Source organism: Myotis yumanensis, unplaced genomic scaffold, assembly GCF_028538775.1.
Source record: "Myotis yumanensis isolate MYYU_CA2020_CCGP unplaced genomic scaffold, mMyoYum1.0.hap1 SCAF_12, whole genome shotgun sequence".
Classification (NCBI taxonomy): domain Eukaryota; kingdom Metazoa; phylum Chordata; class Mammalia; order Chiroptera; family Vespertilionidae; genus Myotis; species Myotis yumanensis.
The window spans coordinates 5,151,338-5,178,395 of NW_027223763.1; the positions used below are offsets into that span (position 1 = coordinate 5,151,338).

At 54.9% G+C, this 27,058-nt stretch overlaps 1 protein-coding gene across 3 annotated transcripts; it reads left to right on the forward strand.

The window, feature by feature from the left end:
- Positions 1-1,811: 1,811 nt before the first annotated feature.
- Positions 1,812-26,786, forward strand: ZER1 (zyg-11 related cell cycle regulator). Of its 3 annotated transcripts, none has more exons than XM_070430520.1 (16): positions 1,812-2,088; positions 9,253-9,504; positions 10,806-10,956; positions 11,186-11,622; positions 11,939-12,115; positions 12,868-12,982; positions 13,137-13,283; positions 13,608-13,781; positions 17,472-17,687; positions 18,361-18,402; positions 18,543-18,662; positions 19,543-19,658; positions 20,236-20,424; positions 21,326-21,423; positions 23,666-23,768; positions 25,221-26,786. In XM_070430520.1, exons 2-16 carry the CDS (start codon positions 9,347-9,349, stop codon positions 25,276-25,278), a joined length of 2,301 nt encoding a protein of 766 aa, XP_070286621.1. In that variant the 5' UTR covers positions 1,812-2,088; positions 9,253-9,346; the 3' UTR covers positions 25,279-26,786. The 3 variants fall into 3 exon arrangements, with proteins under 3 accessions (XP_070286621.1, XP_070286623.1, XP_070286622.1); XM_070430522.1 differs by having other exon boundaries at positions 13,608-13,775; XM_070430521.1 differs by having other exon boundaries at positions 1,812-1,919.
- Positions 26,787-27,058: the final 272 nt, after the last annotated feature.

Sequence of the window (27,058 nt, forward strand, 5' to 3'; positions counted from 1 at the left end):
AAATGGTTCCCCAAAGGTCACCTCTGGGGAAGGGCATGAAATCGGGGTCTGGTTAGGGTTTGATGGGGATTTTCATTTTCTCAGTCATATACTTCTGTATCGTGTGGATTTTTTTTTTTTTACAAGCATGGCTAACTGTGGTAATTTAAAATCAATAGACTTTAAAAATATCAACAGACTTTTCAAAGGATTCAAAATTTATACACAGTTAGCTCGACTGGTGTGACTCAGTGGTTGAACGTTGACCTATGAACCAGGGCGTCACTCGTTCAATTCTGGTCAGGGAATATGCCCAGGTTTCAGGCTCAATCCCAGTGTGGGGCATGCAGGAGGCAGTCAATCAATGATACTCTCATCATTGATGTTTCTACCACTCCCTCTCCCTTCCTCTCTGAAATCAATAAAAATATATTTTAAAAAATTCACAAAGTTAGTTATTAGAATTGGGGTGAGGGTCATGTAGAGATAGGATTCCTTACCTAGCCAGTTTGGCTCAGTGGATAGAGTGTCAGCCTGTGGACTGAAGGGTCCTGGGGTTCAATTCTGGTCAAGGGCACATGCCTTGGTTTCAGGTTTGATCCCCAGTAGGGGGCGTGCAGGAGGCAGCCAATCAATGATTTTCTCTCATCATTGATGTTTCTCTCTCTCTCTCCCTCTCTGAAATCAATAAAAAAAATGTATATATACTAGAGGCCTGATGCACGAAATTTGTGCAAGGGGCTCGGCCTCACAGCCTCAACCCTCACAGCCCCAGCTTGTCCAGAAGGTCGTCTGGAAGGACATCCGGAAGGTCGTTCAGCTGTCCGGTCTAATTAGCATATTATGCTTTTATTATTATAGATACATTTTAAGGAGATAGGATTCCTTGAGAAAGCAGCATCTAAACTGAGACCAGAAGGTGGAGGAGTACGCTGGCTATAGATGGGAGCAAGAAAAGTGTTTAGTCGGGGAGATAATTGTTTGAGCCTATGCGAAAGAAGGGGTTCATTTAAAATAATAATAATGCTTTAAACTCTCTGGATTGAAGAACGGGAGGGGGCAAATAAGAGGAGGGAACAAGAGCCTGGAGAGAGACAGGGGACAGATGTCCTTGTCGTCTAGGAAAAGGGCTGTAAGCAAAGGAGCTCCCTGATCAGGTTTACGTTTTGGAAAAGTCATCCTGGGACTGGGGAGAGGCCGGCGGAAGGGGCAGGGAGTTCCAGGAGGAGGCTGCTGCAGGAACCCAGAGAAGAAAGGATGGGGGACCAAGTCCGGCACTACTGGCTGAGGAGAGAAGGGACTGGGTTGGAGATCCTTGGACCTGGCGACTGGCCCAGGCGCTGAGGAAAGCTCCCGACTTCCCGCGTGACAGCCGAGTGCCCTGGCGGCCCATTACCCAGCTGGGGAGGTAGCAGGGCGCTTGGGAGGAAGCTGATGACGGCGTTTGGACTGGGTGTGCTCCCTGTGGACCCAGAGATCTCCATAGGGCGCTGCGCGTAGGTAGGGGCTGGCGGTCGGCGCAGACGGGGAAGGAGGAGCCAGTCCCGCCCTGAGCCATTGCCGGGGCTCCGCTGGCTGAGCTGCCGGACAGAGCGGGACCGAACCCCGATCACACGAGCGGACACCCCCAGACGGCCCCTGACGCACGTGCTCACCACCGGGGTGGGGACGCCCATCGGTTCCCTCCGGCCCGGGCACACGGGTCCGGGATCCCGGAGGGGAGCCCCCGGAACCTTCCGCCGCCGCCGCCCGCGTTCGCCGCGGAACCCTTCGCGGACACCGGTCCGCTGTTGCTAAGGGGCGGCCCCGGAAGTGACGCGCCAAGGGTTTGTTGACAGCGGAGGCGGCGGCGGCTGCAGGCTCCCAGCCGGAGGAGCCGGATCGGGGGAGGGGCCGGGCCCCGGAGCCAGCACCCGGCGGCCTGCAGCCCTAAGGGCAAGGTAACGGCCACGGGGTCCCCCGGGCGCGACCCCCTCCCGCCGGGGACTCCCGCCCCCGGGAACCCAAGTTCCGCCTCGTCGACCCCCGTCTCCCTCAGACCCCGTCCCTTAGCCTGACGACATCCCCCGCCGGCCCGGGCCGCATCCTCCGCTCCTCGGCGGCCGCCAGGTGAGGAAGCATCCCCTTCGATCCCAGAGCCAAGGGATGTTTCTGCGTCCCCCCTTCCCCTCCTGCCTCGGCGCCTCGGCGTCGCTTCAGCATCGCAGCTGCAACCACTTGCACAGGTCCATCTCGGCCAATGGTGGGAGGGCGTCCTCCTCCTCTGCCCCTGCTGCCAGGTCTGCGAAACGTGCTTTTAAAACTGAGCTCCCCTCCTCCAGAGAGAAAATGACTCCCTGTTGAATGCCCCTACAAAATGGGGGATCATGTCGGACTGCCCCTCCTACCTGTTGGATGAGCTTAAGTTCCCCCAAAGCTCTGCTTCAGAGCTCAGGGACGGTTTGGATTCTGGCTCAGCTCCTAAAAGGGATGACAAGGTGCAGGGAAACCCAACAGCCCAACTGGGTGGGAAAGCGACGGGGTGGGGTTGCAAACCTGAGGAGCAAGGAGCCGGGTAGGTGAGTTGAAACTGAAACTGCTGGCCACTGGAGCTCTGTGGGTGGAATGTGACTTGGCTGCTCTTTGGCCCACGGTGTCCAGGATCCCTAGGCTTTGCCTGTGCCTGCCGGCACGCTTGGTCTTCCAGGGGAGAGGGATGCCTGATGCTCCCTTGGGGAAAATCACCCCATCTGATTTTTCTCTTCAGGGCACACGCTAGTTAGAATGAGCACGGAAGACAGGCTTCCTTTAGAATAGGAGGTGGTAGCTAGGAGAGAGGGGCCTCTCTGTTTGGGTTCGTTGCTTTATTCAGCAAAGAATGAACATAATATGTGGGATGGCCCTGGAGAAAAACAAAGAAGAAAAAGCCATGGAAAGAGCCAGAGCACAGGCACCTTTTTATAGAGGGTGGTCAGAGAACGTGTCTAGTCGATACCTGATCAGAGACCTGAAGGGAGCCCTACAGCTTCTGGAGGTAGAGCATTCCATAGCAAGTACAAAGGTCCTACCTGATGCTTTTCAGAAACAGCATGAGGACAATAGGGCTGGAGTAGAATGAAGGAGGGGAGGGGTGGCTGATGAGGTCAGAGAAGAGTGGGGACCAGATAGTGTCGGGGAAGATATCAGGGACTGCCTGTGTGATGCACGGTCATGGGGTGTCTAATGGAGCACATTTCAGAACTGTGCTGACTTGAAATGTCTGGTGCTTGGAGAAAATACAGGTTTGTTTCAGATGACAGATGGCCATTGTGCGCTGGCCTTGAGTTGTAAGTACCCTTCTTCCATCTCTCTAATGATCATTGATGGAATAAATACAAAAAGGGCAGCCATAGAGCCCTGTGGTTAAATCAGGCAAGGGATCTTTTTCACCGAAGTTTCCTCATCTGTACAGGGAAGATGGTAGCTTGGTATATATATATATATATATATAAAATTGATTTCAGAGAGGAAGGGAGAGGGAGAGAGAGATGGAAACATCAGTGATAAGAGAGAATCATTGATCGACTGCCTCCTGCACACCCCACACGGGATCAAGCCCACAACCCGGGCATGTGCCCTTGACTGGAATCAAACTTGGGACTCTTCAGTCCACAGGCTGATGCACCATCCATTGAGCCAAGCCAGCCAGGGCTTGGTCCTGGCTTTTTGATGACAGTGGGAGGTGATGGGGGCTTTTTAAAAAGAGCTTAGCAAGACCCCATTCCGCTACATAAAACAGGCAAAATACGGTGTTGAAATAAATATGAAGACAGGTTGGTGAGGGCAGTACACGTTGGCCTTAGATATATGGTCAGAGTGTGTGTGGCTGATCTGATGATGGAGATTGTCCATCCCAGAAATGCCCAGCAGAGGCTGAAATTTTGCAGGTTGATCTCCTTCCCACCCCCCAAGTCTAGACCTGAGTCTGATAGGCGGAGTGCGGCACTTGGGGGAGAGGACTTGAAAATGAAAAGTCAGAGCACATAGATGCTGAGAGCCAGCATGTTGGAGCTGGGTCGTTGGACTAGCCATCTAGGTCAGGGTTCAAGCGCCTGCTGTGCTTCGGGCATTCTGTGTGAGCTCGGGCAGTTACATCCTGTCTGGACCTCAGTTTTCCTGTCTGGACTCTAATTCTGAAGGCTACCAGGAGGTGAAATGAAACGAGGTTCTGAAAAAATGTGTTGCACTTTAAAGCCCTCTACAAAGGTAAAGGGCTGTTCTTGTTAGCATCACCAAGATCCTGCAGCTTCGGTAACTGAGCTGTTCTCGATTCCTGAAATGCAAGTTCAGAGTCTCCCCCTCGGTCATCTATTCTTGGATCATGAAGCTTCAGAAATGAGCAGATTTTCCAGCTTCAAAAATGAGCAGAAGGGTCTCTCCAAACATCATTCTTTGGAAATTGCTCCATAATGATTGGTTACTAACTACTTTAAAAAACCTTTTTAAAAAATATGTTTTTATTGCTTTTAGATAGAGAGGAAGGGAGAGGGAGAGAGAGAGAAACATCAATTGGGTGCCTCCTGTACCCCCCCACTGGGGATCATGTTTGCAACCTGGGCATGTGCCTTGACCGGGAATCGAACCAGTGACCTCTTGGTTCATGGGTTGACGCTCAATCACTGAGCCACACCAGCCCGGCATTTGCCACCTTCTTCCCATCATTTCATGCCATGTCCTCACCAACCGCATGAGGTAGGTACATTTGCAACACACCAAGCAGGTAAGGACCCTGATGAATATTGAGGGTGTAAATATTGCCTGGGCACCATGTGGAACTATGTCTCCTCCCCCTCACTGTTGTCATGGAGATCTCAAGGATCTACAGGGTCCCTGCCTCAGGAAGCTTCCAGTCCTTGGCAAACAAACAATAGATGTCCACAGGATGGTTCCCAGCGATGTCCGACCATCTGTACTCCGTGCCCAAGGACGCTCAGAGTTGTAAGGAGGCAGTGAAGGCTCACGCCACAGAAGGGAGAGCTGAGGGTGGGAGAACCCGTTTGTGCCCATAGCATAATGGTAGAGAGAGCCAGGCACCTACTGGGGGACCTTAGGCAAGTCATTGTACTTCTTTGAACCATAGTTTTTTCATTTGGAAAACAAAATTATAATATATTAATCTCTCCGGTTATGTGTGGCTGCAATGAGAAGATGCATGGGAAGCTCAGACCACTGGGTCTGGAGCTAATGAGTGTGTGTATACATATTGGTCTGTACATCTCCATAGGCCGTGGCAAATGACTTCACCACTCAGCTGCAGCTGCCTCGTGTGGTGGTGAATCCGCAGAGTTCTTGGAATATGGTGGTCAGTCTGGGTGTGAGGGTGTCTCGTTAGAGGCCCCTCTGCCCCCGGGTAGCACCAGCGAGCAGTGATGACTTTCCTCCTCCACTCCATTTCCATATCTCCCTGACATGACCCCCCCTACAGACTTCAACTCTGCAGGTCAGCCCTCTGACCCTCACCTGCACCCCTGCTCCCTAGAGCCCTGACTCCCCTCACAGCAGCCTGCTACCCCCCAATGTTCCCTGTGATCCCTTCCCTCCTGGAAAGCTTCCAGCCTCTAAATAGGGCATTTGTTTGGGGGTCCCCCCCGCTGCTCCTGGGTGAATATTTCACAGGTGGGCGCTGCTCCCAGGCTCAGAGCTTCCTGCCCCCCAGATCCTGTCGGCTGGATGTCAGCGCTGGCGGGGTCCCACGCTCCCGCCTCTGGACCTCACTTTCTCTCCCCTCCGGTTGGTGGATGGGAGACTGTATGGTTTGGTGAGAGGCACCGGCTTGGTTTAGGGTTGCGTCCCATTCTTGCCAGTCACTTCAGGCAAGCCTCAGTGTCTTCATCAGAAAATGGTAACTGGCAAATCAAACCTTTATTCTGTTGGTGCCAGGCACGGGCCGGACCCTGTGGATCCAGGAGCGTGGGGCCAGGGGAGAGGTCGTTAGACAGCTGGTTACACAGATGATGAATTAGCCACAGTCCAGTGTCCGAGGGAATGCTGTTTTGTTGGTTAAATCGGAGGCCGTGTGGAATCAGCGCAGCGCCACGTCTGAAAGTCACCGATGTGGGGGTGGCGGCTGCTGTTCTCTCCTTCTCTCCCTGCTGTGCCCCCTCCCTCCCCCGGAGGATGTCACAGCTCATGAAGGATCCAGTTTTAGAGAACCTGCAGGAGCGGGAATGGCAGAGTTCTCACCAGGTGCTGCTCTGTCGCCATCAGAGTTCCCTCTGCCCCAGGGAACCCCCGATGGCGGTGCTGAGGAGTGAGGAGCTGGGGCAGCGGAGGTGGCTGCCTCTGTGGGTGCCAGGCCTGCTGCTGGATGCCCACAAGTGGCCGGGCACTCCCCAGGCTCTCAGCCACGGTGCCAACTTGAGGACGGTTCCTTCCCCCTCCGGCTCAGCCAACCCTAAGCAGCAAGGTCGGCGCTGCCAAAGGCAGTTAGCAAATGGTGCCCTTTGCCTGGCTTGTCTTTTCGTGGCTTTGGCGGCTGACAGGGTGGTGCCTCTTCCTCCTGAGGAGCAGAGTTAGGGCAGAGCAGCTCCCTAGGTGACTGGGTGTGGACCTGCAGAAAAGGCAGCTCTCAGTGTCAGTCACGAGGTTCCTCGGTGGCCACTGGGTGCCTAGCACTGTCCTGGGCAGGTGGGCAGGGAGGGTACGAGAGAGGATACGTGTGGCACAGCCTGCGAGCCCTCGTCCCTCCCGCAGGCATCTGCTGACACCCTCCTGATTGTCAGGCCCCGTGGTGTTCAGCCCTTTTTGTCCAGCACATCGTCGTGGAGTTGGGCTGTGGTGCCCGTGCCCCACACCGTCTGTCCCTTCAGCCTGTGCACAGCTTGGCCTTCTTTCTGGAACGCCTTTCCCTTCTCTGCCCGCCACCAGAGTTAACTGTGACTCACTGGGTTGCAGCTGCAATGCCACCTCCAAGGCAGGTCCCTGGCATCGACACAGGGAGCCCCAGGTACCTCCCTCCCCTTCAGAACACTGGTCCCAGTTATGGGGGGGTGGGTCTGGGTGCCTCCTGGGTGGTGGCTGTCCCCCTTCGGAGCCACTGTGCTTCACCAGGAGAAAGCCCGTGTCTGGTTTCGTTCGCCATTGGATGCACGGTGCTCACTAGAGAGTTACCGAGTGAACAAGCAAAGGACCTGGGATAAGCCCGGGAATGAATGCCAGGCAGGACGGCCTGGTTCCCGCCTCGTGGAGCTGGCCGCCTGGCAAGGAAGCCAGGTAGTTAGCCCAGCATCAGTGCAAAGCGTGGACTATTATGGGATGGCCTTTGGGGCCACAGCAGCTACACTTGGCAGTCAGGGGAGGCTTCCTAGAGGAGATGGTGTCGACATTAAGACCTGAGGGTGCTTAGGCATCAGCTAAGCAAGGAGGAGAGGTCAAAGGTGGTGGACCGGAGTGGTCCGTGCCACTTCCTGCAGGAGGGACGTGGATGTGTATTTGGGGGTGGGAGCAGTATTTGTTAGAAAGTGGAGTAGTTAGTTGCATTTGGATGGTCCCCGTTGAAAGCAAACCGACTGAGCAAAGGTCTGAAGGTGACCCTTATGGCCTATCGCCAGTGCAATGGAGGAGGCCAGGCCAGTTAAGTGGGGGTCTGTGGGCACGGGGTTGACCAGAAAGCTGCTTCTAACTCTGGAGGCTTTGACGCTCAAAGAGATGGGACTCATCGGTCTCCAGCTGGGACTGTCTCCCAGCCAGCAGTGTGCCCTCCAGTGGCCCAGGCAAGAGAGACTGCTGGGCTCTTGCAGATCTGAAGGCAAAGGAAGGCCATGCCCAGGGCCCAGGCAGCCTGTTTGCTGTACCTTCCCTCAAGGGTGTCCCATAGCCAGTGGGACAGCTGGCACAGGGCTTATGGCAGGAGACTCAGGCGTAGGCAGCGCAGACCTGGAGCTGGACAGGAATGGACTGCTCTACTTGGGGACCAGGGCGGGTGAGATAAGAGAAGGTGATGATGATTATGATGCTGATAATAATACTGGCTTTTTATTGAGTAATTACTATGTGCCGGGAACTATGCTCAGCCATTTCTGTGTCATTCCGTGTTATCTTCACAAAGTGCTCCCTACTTGGAATAGAAACTGTGGCACAGAGAGGTGAAGACACTTGCCCAAGTTCCTCTGTTCCTAAGCAGCAGGGCTGAGACTGGAAACTGGGCTCTTACAGCAAGCCCACCAGTATAATGTTTTCAAGGCCCCGTGTTGTATGTATCTGTACTTCATTCCTTTTACGGCTGAATTATAGTCCATTGTATGGATAGACCATTTTTTGTTTGTCCACTCATTAGTGGACAGACATTGTGTTGTTTCCATTTGGGGCTATTACGAATAATACCACTGTGAATTTTAACGTACAGCTTTTGATGTGGACGCATATTTTCATTTCAATTAGGAGGAGCCTGATTCTTCATCATATAGATTGAGATTCAGTGATAACATGTCTATAAAGCCCTGGCACATACTAAGTGTTCAAACAGTGACAGCTAGATACAAGTTAGATTACACAGCAGGGGCCCTGGCCAGGTAGCTCAATTCGTTGGAGCATCATCCCCATGTGCCAACGTTGCTGGTTCAATCCCTGGTCAGGGCACTTATAAGAATCAACCAATGAATGCATAAATGGGTGGAGCTAAGAATTGATGTTTTTTTCTCTCTCTCCCCCTCCCTTCCTCCCTTCCACTCTCTGAAAAGCAATGGAAAAAATATCCTCTGGTGAGGATTAACCAAAAAGAAAGCCCCTGTGATCCACACCCAAGCACTGGGTTCCCAACACACAGGTCTGTCCACAGACATTTGTGAAGGCATAGAAACACTTGGAGCCCTGACCGGTTTGGCTCGGTGGATAGAGCATCGGCCCGGGGACTGAAAGGTCCCAGGTTCGATTCTGGTTGAGGGCATATACCTTGGTTGCGGGCACATCTCCAGTGGGGGGTGTGCAGGAGGCAGCTGATCGATGTGTCTCTCTTATTGATGTTTCTAGCTCTCTATTCCTCTCCCTTCCTCTCTGTAAAAAAAAAAAAAATCAATAAAATATATTAAAAAAGAAAAAAAGTAACACTTGGACAAGGCCCCCTGCTCTTTGCAGGCCAAATCATACAAATCAGCAGAGAGGGGCCAAGAGGAGGTCGGGAATCCTGGGGCCTGGTCCGCTACGCTGCCCATGTGAGTGTGGCATCTGGAGCCTCAGGTTCCCTACTCAGGAGTGGACCTAGGACAGCTGGTGGTTCTGGCCCTCGGGCTCACGTAGCTTTTCTTTCCCATTCTCTAGGCTGTGGCTCTGCCAATGACCCTGTGAGTGTTGAGGAGTGACTGTTGTCCCTGGAGGCCCCTGTCCTGGAGTGGCCCACCTTCCTGCCCCCAGCATGGCGTCCGACACTCCCGAGTCCCTGACGGCCCTCTGCACCGACTTCTGCCTGCGCAACCTGGACGGCACCTTGGGCTACCTACTGGATAAGGGGTCTCCGAGGCTGCATCCAGACATCTTCCTGCCCAGCGAGATCTGTGACCGGCTCGTCAACGAGTGAGCAGGCCTGGAGCTGGGGCAGGGGCACAAGTCTTTAGATGAGCCTGTGTGGAGAGATTAGGACCAGTGTGTGTGCACCATGCGGTAGTGTGACCATGGATGTGTGAGTGTGAGGGTGTGTGTGCATGCACAAGGGTGTCCATGGGTATAGAATACTGGTGTACCTCTGACTGTAAAGTTATGTGTGTGTGTGTGGGGGGGTGTATGAAGGAGTGTGCACGTGAAGGAATGGGTCGGTGTACACATGGGCTTCTGCAGCACAGGGAATGTCAGTGTGAAACTGTAGGTGTGCATTACACCTATGAGGGGGTACAGAAGCTGGCACATAAATGAAGTTGTTTGCTGTCCTGTGTGTGTGTGTGCACACCGGAGCCTGTGAACACGTGACTGTGTGTGAACATTCAGGTTTACACACCAGTGCCCAAATGGATCCATGACCAGGGATCGAATCGTTCAGAAAACCTTGACGTGGCCCCTCCAGAGGACTCCCCGCTAGTGGAGGCTCCTAGAAGCATGGCACGTGTTCACTGACCTCTGGGATGTCGAGATGCCCAGAAGGGAACCTGCTAGACCAGACAGTTGCATACGAAGTGGGAACCTGTGTGTGAGCTGAGGATGGAACCCAACTTGTAGTAATGTTCTGAGCACTTACTGTGGGTCAGCAGCTCTGGGTGGATCACTGTGTAGACCAGAGTTATGGCCATTTCACAGAGGAAGAAACCAAAGCCCGGAGAAGTTCAGTTACTTGAGTGACGTTGTCCAGGTCGTGACTAGCCAAGCAGGATTTAGATTCCAGAGTGTTTGACTACAGAGCCTTTCCCACCAAGACCAGGATTCTCACATAAGCTGGTATCTCGCAGGGTTTATGAGGGCTTGCCTGTACCCACCTGGGAACTCCATACCCCTAGACTTAATTCCTGTGGGAAAGGGTCCTGGAGGGCTGGTCAGGGAGCCAGAAGCTGGCTTAGAGAAGAGGTGTGTGGACAGTATGTTTGCTCTAGAAGTGTCTATGGTTTGGGGGGAAGAGCTTGGAATTTTCTATTGATAAGAGGCCCCTTCATCACCAGGAAGTCTACTTTGGACTCCTGGTTCCTGGAAGGGGGCGGGGGCACAGATCAGGGTATCTCACCTGTAGGGTAGTCAGGACCCAACCAGATACTATGAAGAAGAGGAGGAGGAGAAGGAGGAGACAGAGGTTGCTCCTGGGGTGATCAGAGAAGGCCTCAGGGAGGAGAGGGCTTACGCTGGGCCTTGCAGGGGACGATGCCCCTCCCCTGAGCCAGGCTTCTCCCTCCCAGGTACGTGGAACTGGTCAACGCTGCCTGCAACTTTGAGCCACATGAGAGCTTCTTCAGCCTCTTCTCAGATCCTCGTAGCACCCGCCTCACCCGCATCCACCTCCGCGAGGACCTGGTGCAAGACCAGGACCTGGAAGCCATTCGCAAGCAGGTAAGACCTGCCTTGCCGGGCACGAGATGGGCATGGGAGGCGGCCCGAGACAGTCAAACAGTGAGTCGGGCAGGGCCGATCGCCTCCAGGACAAGCATCCCAAGGCCCGTCCAGCGCTCTTCCCCACTGGACAGACCCCTCCACGGCCCCCCTTAGCCCAGGGCCAGCCTCGGGCAGGGGCTGGGCAGGGGCTGGGCAGGGTGATGGACAGAGCTGTCCCTCCTCCCAGGACCTGGTGGAGCTGAACCTGACCAACTGCGAGAAGCTGTCGGCCAAGAGCCTGCAGACACTGCGGAGCTTTAGCCACACCCTGGTGTCCTTGAGCCTCTTCGGCTGCGCCAACATTTTCTATGAGGAGGAGAACCCAGGGGGCTGTGAGGACGAGTGCCTCGTCAACCCCACCTGCCAGGTGCTGGTTAAGGACTTCACCTTCGAGGGCTTTAGCCGCCTTCGCTTCCTCAACTTGGGCCGCATGATTGATGGGGTCCCCGTGGAGTCCCTGCTGCGGCCGCTCAGTGCGCTGGCTGCCTTGGACCTCTCAGGCATTCAGACCAGCGACGCGGCCTTCCTGACCCAGTGGAAAGATAGCCTGGTGTCCCTTGTGCTCTACAACATGGACCTGTCGGACGACCACATTCGTGTCATCGTCCAGCTGCATAAGCTGCGGTGAGCAGCCCGCCCACAGCTCGCTGGGGTGAGGGTGCGGGTGGGGGAGGTTCGTGTTGTCAGTCCCAGAAGGGTCATGAGCCCTGGCCCGGCAGAAGGTGGGCATGGAAAAGACGTCCCCTTCCTTTAACCGCAGGTGGCAGCTGGATCAGGGTTGTTTGGGGCCCGCGGGTCCCAGTAGGATTTTTCCCAGAATGCCCTGCAGCAGTGTGGTAGGGTGGGGCCCTGCCCTGCCATGGACTGAAGCAGCAGGGTCTACGAGACAGTCCCAACCTGTGTCCAGCTCCTGATCTGTGCCCCTCCCCCCAATCTCCAGACACCTGGACATCTCCCGAGACCGCCTCTCAAGCTACTACAAGTTCAAGCTGACTCGCAAGGTGCTGAGCCTCTTCGTGCAGAAGCTGGGGAACCTCATGTCCCTGGACATCTCTGGGCACATGATCCTGGAGAACTGCAGCATCTCCAAGATGGACGAGGAGGCAGGGCAGACCAGGTGGGCCCACCGCCACGGTGGCCACGGTACCACTCAGCAAGCATTTCCCAAACACCCTCTGCCAGTGCTGTTCTGGGTGCTGGAGATAAAGGAGCGGATGAGGCCCTGCCCTCTCCAGTCTGTGTGACAAGCCATTATCAGGACTGGTAAGGGAGGCCCGGGCTACCCCCAGGACCAGGAGAGAGGGCCGAGGAGGAATGGCATCCAAGCTGTTTTGAAAGTTCATTCTGAGTTCAGAGGCAGGGTGTCCTAGCAGAGGGAAGGGCACGTGCGAAGGCTAGAAGGTGCAAGCGCCAGGAGTGACTGGGAAATTGTCCGCTCAGACTGGCCAGAGACAGGGCGGCGGTGTTCAGGCGAGGCTGGCGGTACCGGCTATGTGGTAGGTGCTGCAGCAGAGAGGCTGGTTCCTGGGTTGGTGGGTCGAGAGATCGGATCCAAACCCACCCAGCGGTCATGGCCACAGGCCCGCTCTGTCCCCAACACACTTTAGCGGGTTTGCTTGTTGGGCCGGTCCCTTCATGATTGTTGGTGGAACCTAAAGGTGACTACAGCCGCACCTCCCACCCCACACGCTCTTCTTCCATCAGGAGGCAGGGCCTATGTCCCCTGCCCTTAAAAAGAAAAAAGCTGAGCTGGAGAGTCTAGGAGAGGGTCCCTCATAAATCCCCAGGCCCCCCAGGGAGCAGCCCACCTCCCTGCGGAACCTGGGGCAGCCCCGGCCTCGGGCCACTGACCCCAGCACCTCTCCCCAGCACCGAGCCCTCCAAGAGCAGCATCATGCCTTTCCGGGCTCTGAAGAGGCCGCTGCAGTTCCTGGGGCTCTTCGAGACCTCCCTGTGCCGCCTCACGCACATTCCGGCCTACAAGGTGGGGAGTGGGGGAGGGAGGAGCAGGGAGCCCTGGAAGAAGGGAGGGGTGGGCTGGGGGCCCACCGTGTCTGCCCTGGGCTAGAGGCGGAGCCGAGATCGGAGGCTCCCCCACGTGACCTTTTCCCAGTGGCCTGAGTATGCCTCCTCCCCAGGTGAGTGGCGACAAGAACGAGGAGCAGGTGCTGAACGCCATCGAGGCCTACACGGAGCACAGGCCCGAGATCACCTCCCGGGCCATCAACTTGCTTTTTGACATCGCGCGCATCGAGCGTTGCAACCAGCTCCTGCGGGCTCTGAAGGTCAGCCCCGTCCCAGAAGCAGTGGGGCCTCGGGCTCCCACCGTCCCCACTGGAGGACCCTGGCCTCGGCCGAGCCGTGTGCCAGGGCCCCTGTCCCTCCTCTACATCACCTCATCCCCAGGACACCGGCAGTCCTACCCCCAGCCCACCCCGCAGTGCCTCACCTGCCCCAGCACTGGCCTTGTCCCAGGGCCATGGCCTGGCCCTGCCTTCTGCTCCCCAACCTTGGACCTGTGCGAGCCCCCTCGAAGAGCCCTAGGCCTGTCCCTGCACAACGTCCACCGGACTTGCCAACCTGGGCCCCATACCCTGTCTTCCATATAGCTGGTCATCACAGCCCTCAAGTGCCACAAGTACGACAAGAATATCCAAGTGACAGGCAGCGCCGCCCTCTTCTACCTGACCAACTCCGAGTACCGCTCCGAGCAGAGCATCAAGCTGCGCCGCCAGGTCATCCAGGTGGTGCTCAATGGCATGGAATCCTACCAGGAGGTGACGGTGAGCCCCCTGCCGCGGTCCTGCATGCTCTGCCCCGCCCCCTTCCCTGCTCCCCCTGTGGCCCAGCCTCCCAGCCTGCTCATAGATCCCTCCAATGCCATGCTTGCTCCCACCCTTTCTCGCCTGGCTCTGCACTGCCCTTATCCCCACACCCCTTCCCTACAGCTTCACCCCAGACCCTGGGACCTGGCATCCAAGGCCCACTAACCCGCCCCACGCCACTGCCACCCTCCCCCCAGGGCCCTGCTCTCCTGCCCCTGGGTCTCTGCTCATACTGATTCCTCCACCCTCTGCCCAGTAACATTCTGCTGGGGGCTATTTTTTCAGTAACTGCTTTTCTTAGAAAAGTAGTAAAGATTTTTATTGTAGAAAAGTTGTAATTATAGATAGAAAAACCCACCGCCCAGAGCTAGCCCCGTTCGCACTGCCGCTGCCGCCGCTCTGGGTTTCAGTCTGTGGGTCTTTGTCTAGTAAAGGCGCTCGCTCTGCATGATGCTGTGTAACGCCCGTGGTTTCTGTGTCAGCAGTCTCGTGGGTGTGGACCTCTCCCATACCAACAAAATTTTTAAAATAATGTTTGTTTTCTGATTATAAAAGCAAGACACTGAATGCTTAGAAAACAAATTCAAGTAAAAAGAAAGTATAGTAACTAGAAAGTCAAAGTTGTTCACAGCCCCAGCTCCCCTCCCCAGACAGCTGGGTCTAACGGTGCAATTGTTTTCACAATCGTTGTTGTCGGCCTAGTGTCAGCGTCCTCAGCCAAGGAGCGGCTGCCATGGTGCTGCCTGACCACTCAGAGGCAGTGGCCAGCCCCATCCCCTGAGGGACCAGAGGGGGCGCCCCTGAGGGCCTGGGCTGCGGTGGTGGACTCAGCCCCGCGGAGGAACATTGAGGTTGCTGTGTTATTGCTACTTCAGTGAGGCTCTGCTGACTCTGCTTAGCTGACTCCCGTGTGCTGCGTGTCCACAAGTGGAATTGTGGGGCCGTGGGGATGTGCGTTTTGAAAGCACTGGGTTCTCGAATTGCCCTCCAGAAAGGCTGTGGTGGGATGCGGCCCCTGCAGGGGTGGGAAGGCCCGCTTTCCCACAGCCTCCAACTCCGGGGCAACTGTTGTTTCCACATGGAGACCAATTTTATAACCAAGTAAAAGGGGCATCTTTTTTAATGAAAAATATTGCTACTTGAAGACTCTCAAATGAATGAATAAACTCTATCAAAGAAATGGAAATTAAAATAACAAGGTACCACATTTCATCTCAATGTGGATGAAACCCGACATTGACAACGGTGAGGGGACGAGCACTCTCGCACTTCCCACGGCGAGCTATGAGTGGAGCAGCTCTTTAGAAGGCAGCTGTCAGGACCTGCCCACACTAAACGTGCACTTCTCTGTTGGCCTAGGTGTCCCACAGTTGGAAGTCTTAGAGGGAAGGATATGCATACATCCACCTTTTTTTTTGAGAGAGAGAGAGAGAGAGAGAAACATCAATTTGTTTTTCCACCTATTTATGCATTTATTGGCTGCTTCTTGTATGTGCCCTGACCAGGGATCAAACCCACAACCTTGGTGTATCAGGATGATGCTCTGACCAACTGAGTTACCAGCCAGAGCCTATATCCACACTTTTTGATTAAGTAGAGGTCAGTGGAAACTAAAATGTTTTAGTAATAGGGGTCTGGAAAAGTTAACGCACAACCCCCCCCCCCCCCAATGGGATATTATGATAAATCTGCACATCCTAACATGGAAGGTGCCCCCTGCATATTTATAAGTGAGGAGAAGTTTGGGACCAATATATATAATGTCTTTTCTTTTTTTTTCTTTTCGTTTTTTAAATCATTCTTTTTTTAAAAATATATTTTATTGATTTTTTTACAGAGAGGAAGGGAGAGAGATAGTTAGAAACATCGATGAGAGAGAAACATCAATCAGCTGCCTCCTGCACACTCCCTACTGGGGATGTGCCTGCAACCAAGGTACATGCCCTTGACCGGAATCGAACCTGGGACCCTTCAGTCCGCAGGCTGACGTTCTATCCACTGAGCCAAACCAGTTAGGGCTATAATGTCTTTTCTTGCCTTTCCTCTCCCCCAAATATATATTTGTATTTATATAGTAGAAAAAAATCTAGAATGTACACCAAACTTTTTTTCTTAATATATTTTTATTGATTTCAGAGAGGAAGGGAGAGAGAGAGATAGAAACATCAGTGATGAGAGAGAATCATTGATCAGCTGCCCCCTGCACACCCCACACTGGGATCAAGCCTGCAACCTGGGCATGTGTCCTGACTGGGAATCAAACTGTGACCTCCTGGTTCATAGGTTGATGCTCAACCACTGAGCCACTGGCTGGGCTAAACACCTTCAATTTTAAGAACTGTGTGCTCCCTCTTGGTCCAGAGACCCCGCGTATAGCCAGCAAGAATGGCCTTGGACCACAGCCTGCCAGACACAGGTGTCGCTTTATAACTCCTGTTCCCCACAGCCCCCACATGGCAGAAAGAAGAAGGCCTGTGCACCCCACTTTTAACAGTGATTACTCTGGGAAATGAAGTGGGGGACCTACTGCTCAGATAGTATTATTTGAACTTTTTTCAGTAAGTATTGCTTTTATAACTTAAAGTAAATTTTTTCTCAAATTTTAAAATTAAAAAATATATGTATATTGGGGGAGGGAGACCAAGAGTTAACCATGGGTGATATCTTTTCATTTACATAATTAATAAAGTATGGTGAACATCCAGTATCTAATGAGAGAAGATTAAGGAAATTAAATTACAAGGAAAATGCACTGAGAACAATACAAATAAAGCCTGCAGACAACGCAGAGAAATTGAGCATGTGGAGCCTCCAGGGCTCTCCTAACTGCTGGTGGGAGTGTAAACTGGTACAGCCACTTGGAAAACAGTCTGGTGTCACCCGGTAAAGTTGAAGACACCCACACCTTGTGACCCAGAAGCGTCACCCCACACGTGTGTGCCCTAGTGGGGCCCATGTGCATGGACACCCGGATGCATGTATAAGATATGTTTGCAGTAGTCAAAACATTGAAGTCCACCAGCAGTGGAGTGGATGAGTACATTGGGATACTATACTGCAACGAAAAAGGAATGCATTTCAGCTACTTAAAACAACATGCTTGATCTTGCAAACCTGTGGTTGAACTAAAAGAAGCAAGATGCTAGAAAATCTATACTAATAAAAGTGTAATATGCTAATTAGACCGGACAGCTGAACGACCTTCCGGATGAAGCCGCGGCTGGAGAGCTGAGCCCCTTGCACGAATTTTGTGCATCAGGCCTCTAGTCTTTCAAATAAAAAAGCCGGGGTTGTGGGCATCTGTAGTGGGGAGAGGAACTTATGATCAGAAAGGGACATGGGGGCTGGCTTCTGGGTGCTGGCAGGGTTCTATTTCTTGACCCAGGTGGTGGCTACATTGTTGTTGAAATGCTTGTCTGCTTTATAATTATTTGTAAAACTACATTTGTTATTTTATACACGCTTCTCTATGAATATTATATTTCACAATTTTTAAAAACGTGTTTTAAGGAAGCCTTGTAGTCTCCTCCTCCAGGAAGCCTTCCTGGACCACCACAGCTCTGGATGATCCCTCACCTCTAGAGAGCCCCCCAGTTCAGCTCAAGAGTCTGCCCCTGACTGTGCGCCCCTTGTCTCTGCCCGGCCCAGGTCCAGCGGAACTGCTGCCTGACCCTCTGCAACTTCAGCATCCCCGAGGAGCTGGAATTCCAGTACCGCCGGGTCAACGAGCTCCTGCTCAGCATCCTCAACCCCACTCGGCAGGACGAGTCGATCCAGCGCATCGCTGTGCACCTGTGCAACGCCCTGGTCTGCCAGGTGGACAATGACCACAAGGAGGCCGTGGGCAAGATGGGCTTCGTGGTGGTGCGTGCAGGCGGGCGTCCCCACCCCCCTCCCTCCTCATCCGTAGCCCCACTGCCGCATGAATCAGGCTAGACCAAAGGAAGAGTTTCCTATCAGTGCATGTTGCTTACAACCCCCATAGATGTCCTCCACCTAGAACATCCTGTCATCCCCCCCTGAGCCCCTCTCTCTGCCCATTGGTCACACTGTGCAAGTCACTCCTGCCTCCTCAGACCAGGTGCCTTCATGTGTCTTCCCAACTGCAAGTGAGCTCGGTGGGGAAACCGCCATGCTCGCTCCTCCCACCATTACGTCCCAGCACTTTCTAGCGTAAGGCCCAGTGCACAGTAGGGAGAGAACAGCTACTTGCTGAAGAAAGGAAGGGAAGAAGGGGGAAGGAACATCCAGTCTCCTCTCATATTCTCACCGGGGAGGCTGAATTCCCCAGAGGGCAAGGGCCGTGCCCAAAGCCACTCGGAGTCAGGGTTGAGCCAGGACGAGCACCCAGGCCTCCTGATGCCAAGTACCAAGTCTGTGGGTTACACTTCTTCCCACAGCCTCCCAGCAGGTGGGCAGGCTTGGTCTTGTCAGGGTGTACTGGCCAGGAATAGAATTGCTGTCACCCCTGGGGGTGGCCGGGGGACACGGGAGCGCTTAAGGCCTGGCCCCTGCAAGTTCTCTTCTCTGCCCACAGACCATGCTGAAGCTCATTCAGAAGAAGCTGCTAGACAAGATAGTAAGTGGAGTCTTCCTGGAGCCCCTCATGGGACTGGTCTGCCCCGGGGGTGGCCATGTTTTGTCAGGGGAGCCCTCCCTGGGTGCCAGGAGCCCCCCCCGTCTCGGCGAGCTGTGCTGAGCCCCCCTCTCCCGCCGCAGTGTGACCAGGTCATGGAGTTCTCGTGGAGCGCGCTCTGGAACATCACGGACGAGACGCCCGACAACTGCGAGATGTTCCTCAACTACAGCGGCATGAAGCTCTTCCTGGACTGCCTGAAGGTAGTGTCCCCGCCGCAGCCTCTGGGCCCTCCACGGCCACTCCTGTCCCCAGGCCCCCGCCCCCGGGGTTCCCACCGGAGCCCAGCAGGGGCCACTCACAGGCCCGCCAGCCCAGGGTTTGCTGCAAACATAAGCTCCAGAGGCCTTCCCTGACCCAGCGCCCTGGTTGGGCCCCCCTTACAGCCCTCCCTCCACGGGAAACCGCCCGCCCTCCACAGTGCCTCCTCAGGCCGCCCCGTCTGGCCGGGGACCATCGGGACATCAGCTGGACAGAGTTCATCCTGACACATCCTTTGCTTTCTTACTCTACTTTCTAAGGGGATTCCATTCAACTAGTATTTTTTTATTTTTTGTTAATCCTACATGATGATATTTTTGTCCATTGTTTTTCAGAGAGAGTGGAAGGAAGGGGGAGAGAGAAAAACATCAATGTGAGAGAGACACATCGACTGGTTGCCTCCTGCACGTGCCCCAACAAGGGGTGGGGAGTAAACTGCAACCCAGGTACGTGCCCTTGACTGGGAATCGAATCAGAGACCCTTCGGTGCGCAGGCCAACGCTCTAACCATTGAGCGACCCTGACCAGAACTAAACTGGTATTTTGAGCTTTGATAAACAGAACCATGTTTGTCCCATTCACAATTTTAGGTCCCATCCCCACTCAGCCTTTGATTTTTGTGGCAAGGAGCCCCCACCATTCTAATCCCTCATTGTGTGTACCCAGCACTGCCCTGGGAGCACTAGAAGGCAGGAGGGCAGCATATTGCACCCCCTCTTTGTGTATCGGAATGGCCAGACAGACGCTCACAAAGCGTCTAAGTTAAGCATACAGACTAATGAAGTACTAATTGACGTGGCCCGATGGCTCTCATTTGGCCAGGAATTCCCCGAGAAGCAGGAACTCCATCGGAACATGCTGGGGCTCTTGGGAAATGTGGCAGAGGTGAGGGAGCTGCGGCCCCAGCTAATGACTTCCCAGTTCATCAGTGTCTTCAGGTTGGTGCTTCTCTCCTTTGCCTTTCTGCCTTGGCTGCCAGGGTGCTCAGAGTTCTAGTCTGTGCTTAGTAGCAGCAATTGCTCTTAGCCAAGGTTTTTGTTATAAATATTACCTTCCCTCTATAGCAGTGATGGCGAACCTTTTGAGCTCGGCATGTCAGCATTTTGAAAAACCCTAACTTAACTCTGGTGCCGTGTCACATATAGAAATTTTTTGATGTTTGCAACCATAGTAAAACAAAGACTTATATTTTTGGTATTTATTTTATATATTTAAATGCCATTTAACAAAGAAAAACCAACCAAAAAAATGAGTTCACGTGTCACCTCTGACACGCGTGTCATAGGTTCGCCATCACTGCTCTATAGTATGGTTTCCTATTCTTTCAGCTCTCCAAAAACGGTCCTCTAGTGGCTAATCTCACATTAGCGCCCTCAGATCCCTGGGTATGGACAATAAGTGACAAAAAAAATCAGTCGTTCCTCTGGCAGGTGGTTTGTAAGCGGGGCTCCAGCAGCTGGTATCTGAAGAGGGACTTGGGGGGAATTGGACTCCATTTCTCTCCCTTCTTGGCAGCAACCTGCTGGAGAGCAAGGCCGATGGGATTGAGGTTTCCTACAATGCCTGCGGCGTCCTGTCCCACATCATGTTTGATGGGCCCGAGGCCTGGGGCATCTGCGAACCCCAGCGGGAGGAGGTGGAGGAGCGCATGTGGGCGGCCATCCAGAGCTGGGACATCAACTCCCGGAGAAATATCAATTACAGGTGCGGAGGGCGGGGAGTGGTGCTGGGACAGGACGCTCTTTCCCTGCACGGTCTGGTCGGAGCCTCTGGCCTGTCTTCTATCCCCTGTCGGGTCTGACTTACCGAGGCGGAGTCCCCAGGGAGCAGAGAGCAGAGGGCACGTGTCCTGGCTGTGTCCGCGTCTCCCTTTCATTCCTTTCAGCGCAGCTGGCGTCAGGGCGCGCGCTCTGTGGCTCTGTTTCCAGCCACAGGTCGGGGTCTCCCTCGTCGTGTTATGACTGGGTCTCTTTCTTTTTCTTTTCTTTTTCTCTTCTCTTCTCTTCTCTTCTCTTCTCTTCTCTTCTCTTCTCTTCTCTTCTCTTTTCTCCCCTCCCCTCCCCTTCTCTTTTCTCCCCTCCCCTCCCCTCCTCTCCCCTCCCCTCCCCTCCCCTCCCTTCCTGTTGGTGGGGATGACCGGGTCACTATGGGCAGGTGGCCCATCTGATTGGCACTGAAGCTGAAACCCATATTGGGAGGAAGGGGCTCACGCTGTGGCTTTGGTGACGCCCAGTACGGCGTCCCCAGGAGAGAGGAAGTGGATCACTGCCCCAGGGGGTTTGCAAATACATTTTGGGGGCCTTTGGACATAAGTGCAGCCCCACTCCCGCCCCCCGCAGGCTGGGCCACTCCTTGCTGAGGCCCCCATTTCTGCACCACCTTGTCAGTGTCCCTCACCTCCCTCATGTGTCCGGGTCCTTGGCCTCTCGCACTGCACAAGGGAGCGGCCTTGCGGAGCCTGCAGGGGGTTGAAGGCCAGATGCCCGCATCCCCTGTGCCCTGCTGGCCTGCTCAGTTTGTCGACAGGGCCCCGCGGGGAGGAGAAATGTCAAGATGCTCTCCCCCAGCCCCGGCACCAGAGCGACCTTGACTTCTCTTCCCACAGGTCGTTTGAGCCCATTCTTCGCCTCCTTCCCCAGGGCATTTCCCCCGTCAGCCAGCACTGGGCCACCTGGGCCCTATACAACCTTGTGTCTGTCTACCGTGAGTACCCCCTGGCCTTGGTCAGACCCAAGGACACCCCACTGAGAGCAGCCTTGCCCTCCGGAAACTTATAACCCAGCCTTGCCCTCCGGAAACTTATAACCCAGCCTTGCCCTCCGGAAGCGTATAACCCAGCCTTGCCCTCCAGAAACTTATAACCCAGCCTTGCCCTCCGGAAGCTTATAACCCAGCCTTGCCCTCTGGAAGCGTATAACCCAGCCTTGCCCTCCGGAAGCTTACAACCCAGCCTTGCCCTCCGGAAGCTTATAACCCAGCCTTGCCCTCCGGAAGCGTATAACCCAGCATTGCCCTCCGGAAGCGTATAACCCTGCCCTGCCCTCCGGAAGCTTACAACCCTGCCTTGCCCTCCGGAAGCTTACAACCCAGCCTTGCCCTCCGGAAGCATATAACCCTGCCCTGCCCTCCGGAAGCTTACAACCCTGCCTTGCCCTCCGGAAGCATATAACCCTGCCCTGCCCTCCGGAAGCTTACAACCCAGCCTTGCCCTCCGGAAGCTTACAACCCAGCCTTGCCCTCCGGAAGCTTATAACCCAGCCTTGCCCTCCGGAAGCTTACAACCCAGCCTTGCCCTCCGGAAGCTTATAACCCTGCCTTGCCCTCCGGAAGCGTATAACCCAGCCTTGCCCTCCGGAAGCTTACAACCCAGCCTTGCCCTCCGGAGAGCTAAAACCAGTGTCTGTGCCTCGGAGCACAGCCCTCCCTCTCCAGCACTTGTGGGGCGCACAGCATAGTGGCTGGCCTGGCCCCATCACCAGAACAGGCCTGGCAGGCGAGACGGCCACCCGAAGTTCCCAGACAGCTCTCTCAACGTCTCCTGCTTCCATGTGAATGAACAGGCAGAAATAAATCTCCATGCCCTTGGGAAGGCAGAGGGAGACCCACCCAAACAAAGAATCCGAGAGAACAGGAGAGAACCTTAGAACGGCTCTAACTTGCTTCCTCAGAGAGCCCCAGCCTCCTCCCGTAGGAGAGCCTGAGCTGTCCTCGGCTCGGCGACTCTGGGGGACACTCTGGGGGACGTGAGAAAGAGGGTGCGCCACTAAGACTTAGATGGCAGACCAGGCGTGACCCCGAGCTCCCCCCTCACTGCTATGTGACCTGATGCGGGCTCTTTAACCTCCTCTGTGAAATGGGGAGGATGATGTCACCTACCTCATTAGATTGGTCTGAAAAGAGGACCAGCAGAAAGTGCTGAGCCGGGGCCTGCACACGCTCAGTCCTGTTAACCTGCAGAGCGGACATGCATTCGGGCTCGGGGGGCAGGCAACCTGGGTTTGAAAACTGGCTCTACCACTTGCTGTGTTACTTTAAGCAGATTTCTCGACCTCTCTGTGCCTTAACTGTCTCATCTTTAAGATGGGATAATAATAATAGCACTTACCTCATAGGATTGCTGTGAAAAAAGGCATGTTAAAGCACTTAGAACATACCAACTGTTCAATAAACAGTAGCCTCTTTTATTATTCTTTGAGGTTAGTCTTACTAAAAAGTAGCACCTTACCTCAAAGAGGCAGCGTAGCAGAGGAAAGAGCTCTGAACTGGGACTCCCTCGGACAAGCTCTGGAGTGACTGTGGGTGAATTACTTCATCTCTCTGAACCCCAGTTCTTTCATCTGTAAAATGGAGACAGTAAAGATAGTTCCTGCCACGTAGAGCTGCTGCAGGCCCATTGGAACGCCGTGTTCTCCATGGACACCAGGCACTCGAATGCTCCTGGTTGGAGGGAACCATGAAACCCCCCCTGGAAAGGCACGGTGTTCCACCCTGGCTGACCACCAGCGTCACCTGGGGGTATTTTGTTATAAACACACAAATAACGGTTCCTGGATCTGTTGAATCAGAATACCCAGGGCAAAGCTTAGGAATCTATGTTTTTACAAAACTTCCCAGAGAACAGAAGCCACCAGTTTAGGTGATATTTTCCATAGAGTGAGTTGGGGGGAGGGGGGAATGCTGCTGCGTACCAGAGTTGGGAGGAGCTTTTCCAAGGATTCACCCCTTGCTCCCCGCCACCACCACCACCCTCCCCCCCCCAACCCCTGTCAACTCGGGCTGGGCAGACAGGGCTCTCCCCAGATTAGAGCAGGGCCCTCGCGCAGGCCTGCGCCTTCGTCCCACCCCTCTGAGAGGGCAGTCCTCACAGCAAGGGAGGGTTTTCTGGGCCACAAGCTGAGCGAAGACCCACCCTGATCCCCTGCTGTCTGCCCCTACCTACCCACAGCGGATAAGTACTGTCCCCTGCTGATCAAAGAAGGCGGGATGCCCCTTCTGAAGGACATGATAAAGATGGCCACGGCGCGGCAGGAAACCAAGGAGATGGCCCGGTAAGAGACAGGCAGTGTTTCTGCTGGAGCCTTGGCTTGGGGGGCTGAGGGACACGGCGGGCGGTCAGGGTGGAGGTGGACAGCATATTGATGTCCAGCTGGGGCCTCCATGATTGTCATTTCAGCCACAGTGTGGCCATCAACAAGTCAAATCAGAATCTTTCATTATTTCTGGCTAAAAACATTCCAACGGAAGGGAGGAAGCAATGTGGTGACGTACACGCTAGAAATGAGGCGGGGCAGAGCGAACGTGTGTCTGAGGGCGTCAGGCCCTTCGCTGCGGTGGAGTTTTCACTGGAGTCTAAGACATCACTGAACTGACGTCACAGTGATCCTTGCTTTCTCTAGGATCCATTCTAGGAGGGAGCGGCTTAAGTTTACCCCAATTCCTGACACGGTCCAGAATAGAGGGTCGTGGAGAGGGGCCTGGAGCTCCGAGTCTCGCAAGACACGACTGGGCTGGGAGTGTTGACTGTTTCTGCAGTTCTTTTTGGCAAAAGGCACAGCTTAAACATTAACTGACAGATTTATCTGAGTTTAAGAATAGCAAAATGATGGTTCTCACATTTAATCTCCCTAAAGAATCATCTGGAAAGCCTGTTTGCGATGTACAGGCCCCAACCTGGATGTTCTCCCCAGTGGGTGTGGGAGGTGGGCCTGGAGACATTCACTGTCAACGGGGTCCCAGGAGGCCTGAGAAGCACTGGGTAAGACTGGCCCAGTCACTGTGGACATCTCCGTAAGACCCGAGTGTGTACCTGAGCTGCCCGTGTGACAGCAGCTGTGATTGGCACGGAAAGGGCGCTTCAGAGCCGTCACTCGGCGTCGTCCCAGCTCCTGCCCACGCCAGGCATCCCTTACTTCCTAAAACGCTTCCGGACACTCCTTAGCACTTAGAGGCTGCAGTGAACAGCACCGCCACCCACCCCCCCACCCACGGGAAGGCCATCGGGGTCCAGGGTGACACCGGAGGGCGGTGGGGCAGCAGATCCCAAGGGCCAGAATGGAGTGGGTGAAGGACTCGAGGTCTGAGCACGAATGGCTGTTCCCAGATGCTGCAGGACGTCGGCCCTGGGAGTGTGGTGTGCAGTCTGGGGCCATTAGTAGACTTTGGGGAAGAAAAGGCCTGAGTGTGCAGGGAAAAGTGAAGAAGAAAGACGGGCTGAAGAAAGGATTGGGGGGTTTGGAGGTCAGGCTTGAGCTGATTCAGGGGAGCCCCTGAGGCCGAGAGGGGGCAGGACATAGGGAGGAAGGCAGGGAAGACAGGGTACTGATGGCCACAGGTACCGTTTCCTGGGTGCTCTGAACAGGCCGGCCACTCTGCCCGCCACACACCATCTCAGTCAGCATCATTGTTAACATTTGCTGACAAATTCAGCGGCCTGATCAGTGGGGAGGGACATGGCCCAGCTGACCCCAGCCCGCCTTCCAATGCTCTCCTGTTGTCTCCAGAAAGGTGATCGAGCACTGCGGTAACTTTAAGGAGGAGAACATGGACACGTCCAGATAGAGGCCTTGTCCCATGGCCGCCACTGCTCTGGACACAGGCCGGCAGGCAGCACTCAACAGCCCAGCCGGCAGACCCCACCGGGAGCCTCCCACTGGATGAAGGGACACGAGGACTTTTGCACAACTGACGCTTTTCCTTAACATTAGTGAGATATATATATTATATATATATATTATTTTTTTTTTGTTAGGAAGTGTGAAGTTTTGTGTATATGATTTCTGTACAAAAACAAAAGAAATACTCCCTGAGTCCTTGCAGCTTCCTTGGCCATTCTCAAGCCCTAACTCAGCCTTCATCGCTGCCACACTCCACCTCCCCCCAACTAAATGCCTTTAATGTTGCGAGTGTCCGGTCCTTCCCCAGTAATCCCAGACCCTGGCCTGGCTTCCTCTTAGGAGAGGCAGCAGGCTTTTAACAGCCCACTCCAGCACCTAGCCCACCCAGCAGAGCCTGAGAATCGCGCCTGGGTTCCTGAGGGCAGCTGATGAAGTTTAGGGATTAAAACCAGCCCCACTGAGTCTCCTGAATGCCTTGGTGCTCCCAGCTGTGGGCTATCTGGGGCAAAGAAGGGAGCTGTGCCTAGGCCTACGCCCAGGCAGCCCCGGCCCCAGAGGCCCCTCCAGGAGCGGGGCTCCCAGTGGCCCTGCTGCTCTCTGGCCAGGCCTGCCTGAGGCCAAGCTGCTACGGAGGCTGCTTGTCTCCCACCAGGTCCCAGGCAGTTGAAGGCCCCAGTCCAGGGCTGGTCCACTGCCCACTCTGCCAAACATATCCAGAACCTGCCCCCCGGCCTGGGAGCCAGCACCTTCTGGGACCAGGGGCTCGTTACTCTCTGGCCCTTCATCTGCCCACAGCACCCAAGGTGCCCAGGCACCCCACCAGCAGAACTGAGCCTGCCTCGTTCGCCCTGCCTGCCCACTGCACACAGGACCCCACTCCTCAGGCAGGCGCTCCCCCCGCAGCAGCAGGCAGACGCCTCCGGACCAGCACGCGGCACAGCCCACGGTGGAGACCCTCCTGTGCTGCCCGGCGGCTTTACCTTGGAAAACTCTGGGCTGAGTTCCAGAGAAGTGTGAGCCCCAAATGTATCCGAGTATCTTGTGCTCCCCCAACGTAACTCCGAAGTAACTCCGAACTGCTTCTCTCGTGGGGTGGGGTGAGGAGGCCCCTCCAGAACCAGGGGCCTGGAGCAGGGCTGACTGCAGGCAGTCCTGGGGCGTGGCTTTTCTTCCCTCCTCCTTGCCCGGGCCTGTTGCTGGATTCTCCTAGCACTTCTGCGAGGAGCAGCCCTGCGGAGAGGCACCTGGCCTTTTCCTCCTGGAGTCTTTCCCTCTCAGCCCTGGGGCGGGGCAGCTGCCCTGCGTTCCCAGCTCGCCCTCCCTTCCATGCCCAGGTGGCCTGAGCCAGCCCCCTGGGCAGAGCTCACATTGCATTGCTTTACCACCTGGGTCCTGGGTAAATGTCTGTACTTTGGGGTGTCACAGAAATACATTTTTGTGAAAAGTGGAGAAGAGCAGAGTGTCTTTTTTTGTGTGGAAGGGGTGGGGTCAGGAGAGGGGCCGAGTTCTCTCTGCTCCCCTGTGCCCAGACTCAGGGTCCAGCTGGCAGCCAGCACCACGGCTCTGCCCAGGGTGGCTCGGTCTGATGGTAGAGACAAATGTTAGGTACGAAATTATGAGCCAGTGTGTGATGGGCAGAGAGAAGGGAGCCCGGAGGCACCTCCTGTGGGCTGGGGGGTGGGAGTGGGGGGGGGGGGTTGGGGAAGACCAGTTAGCTGGGCCAC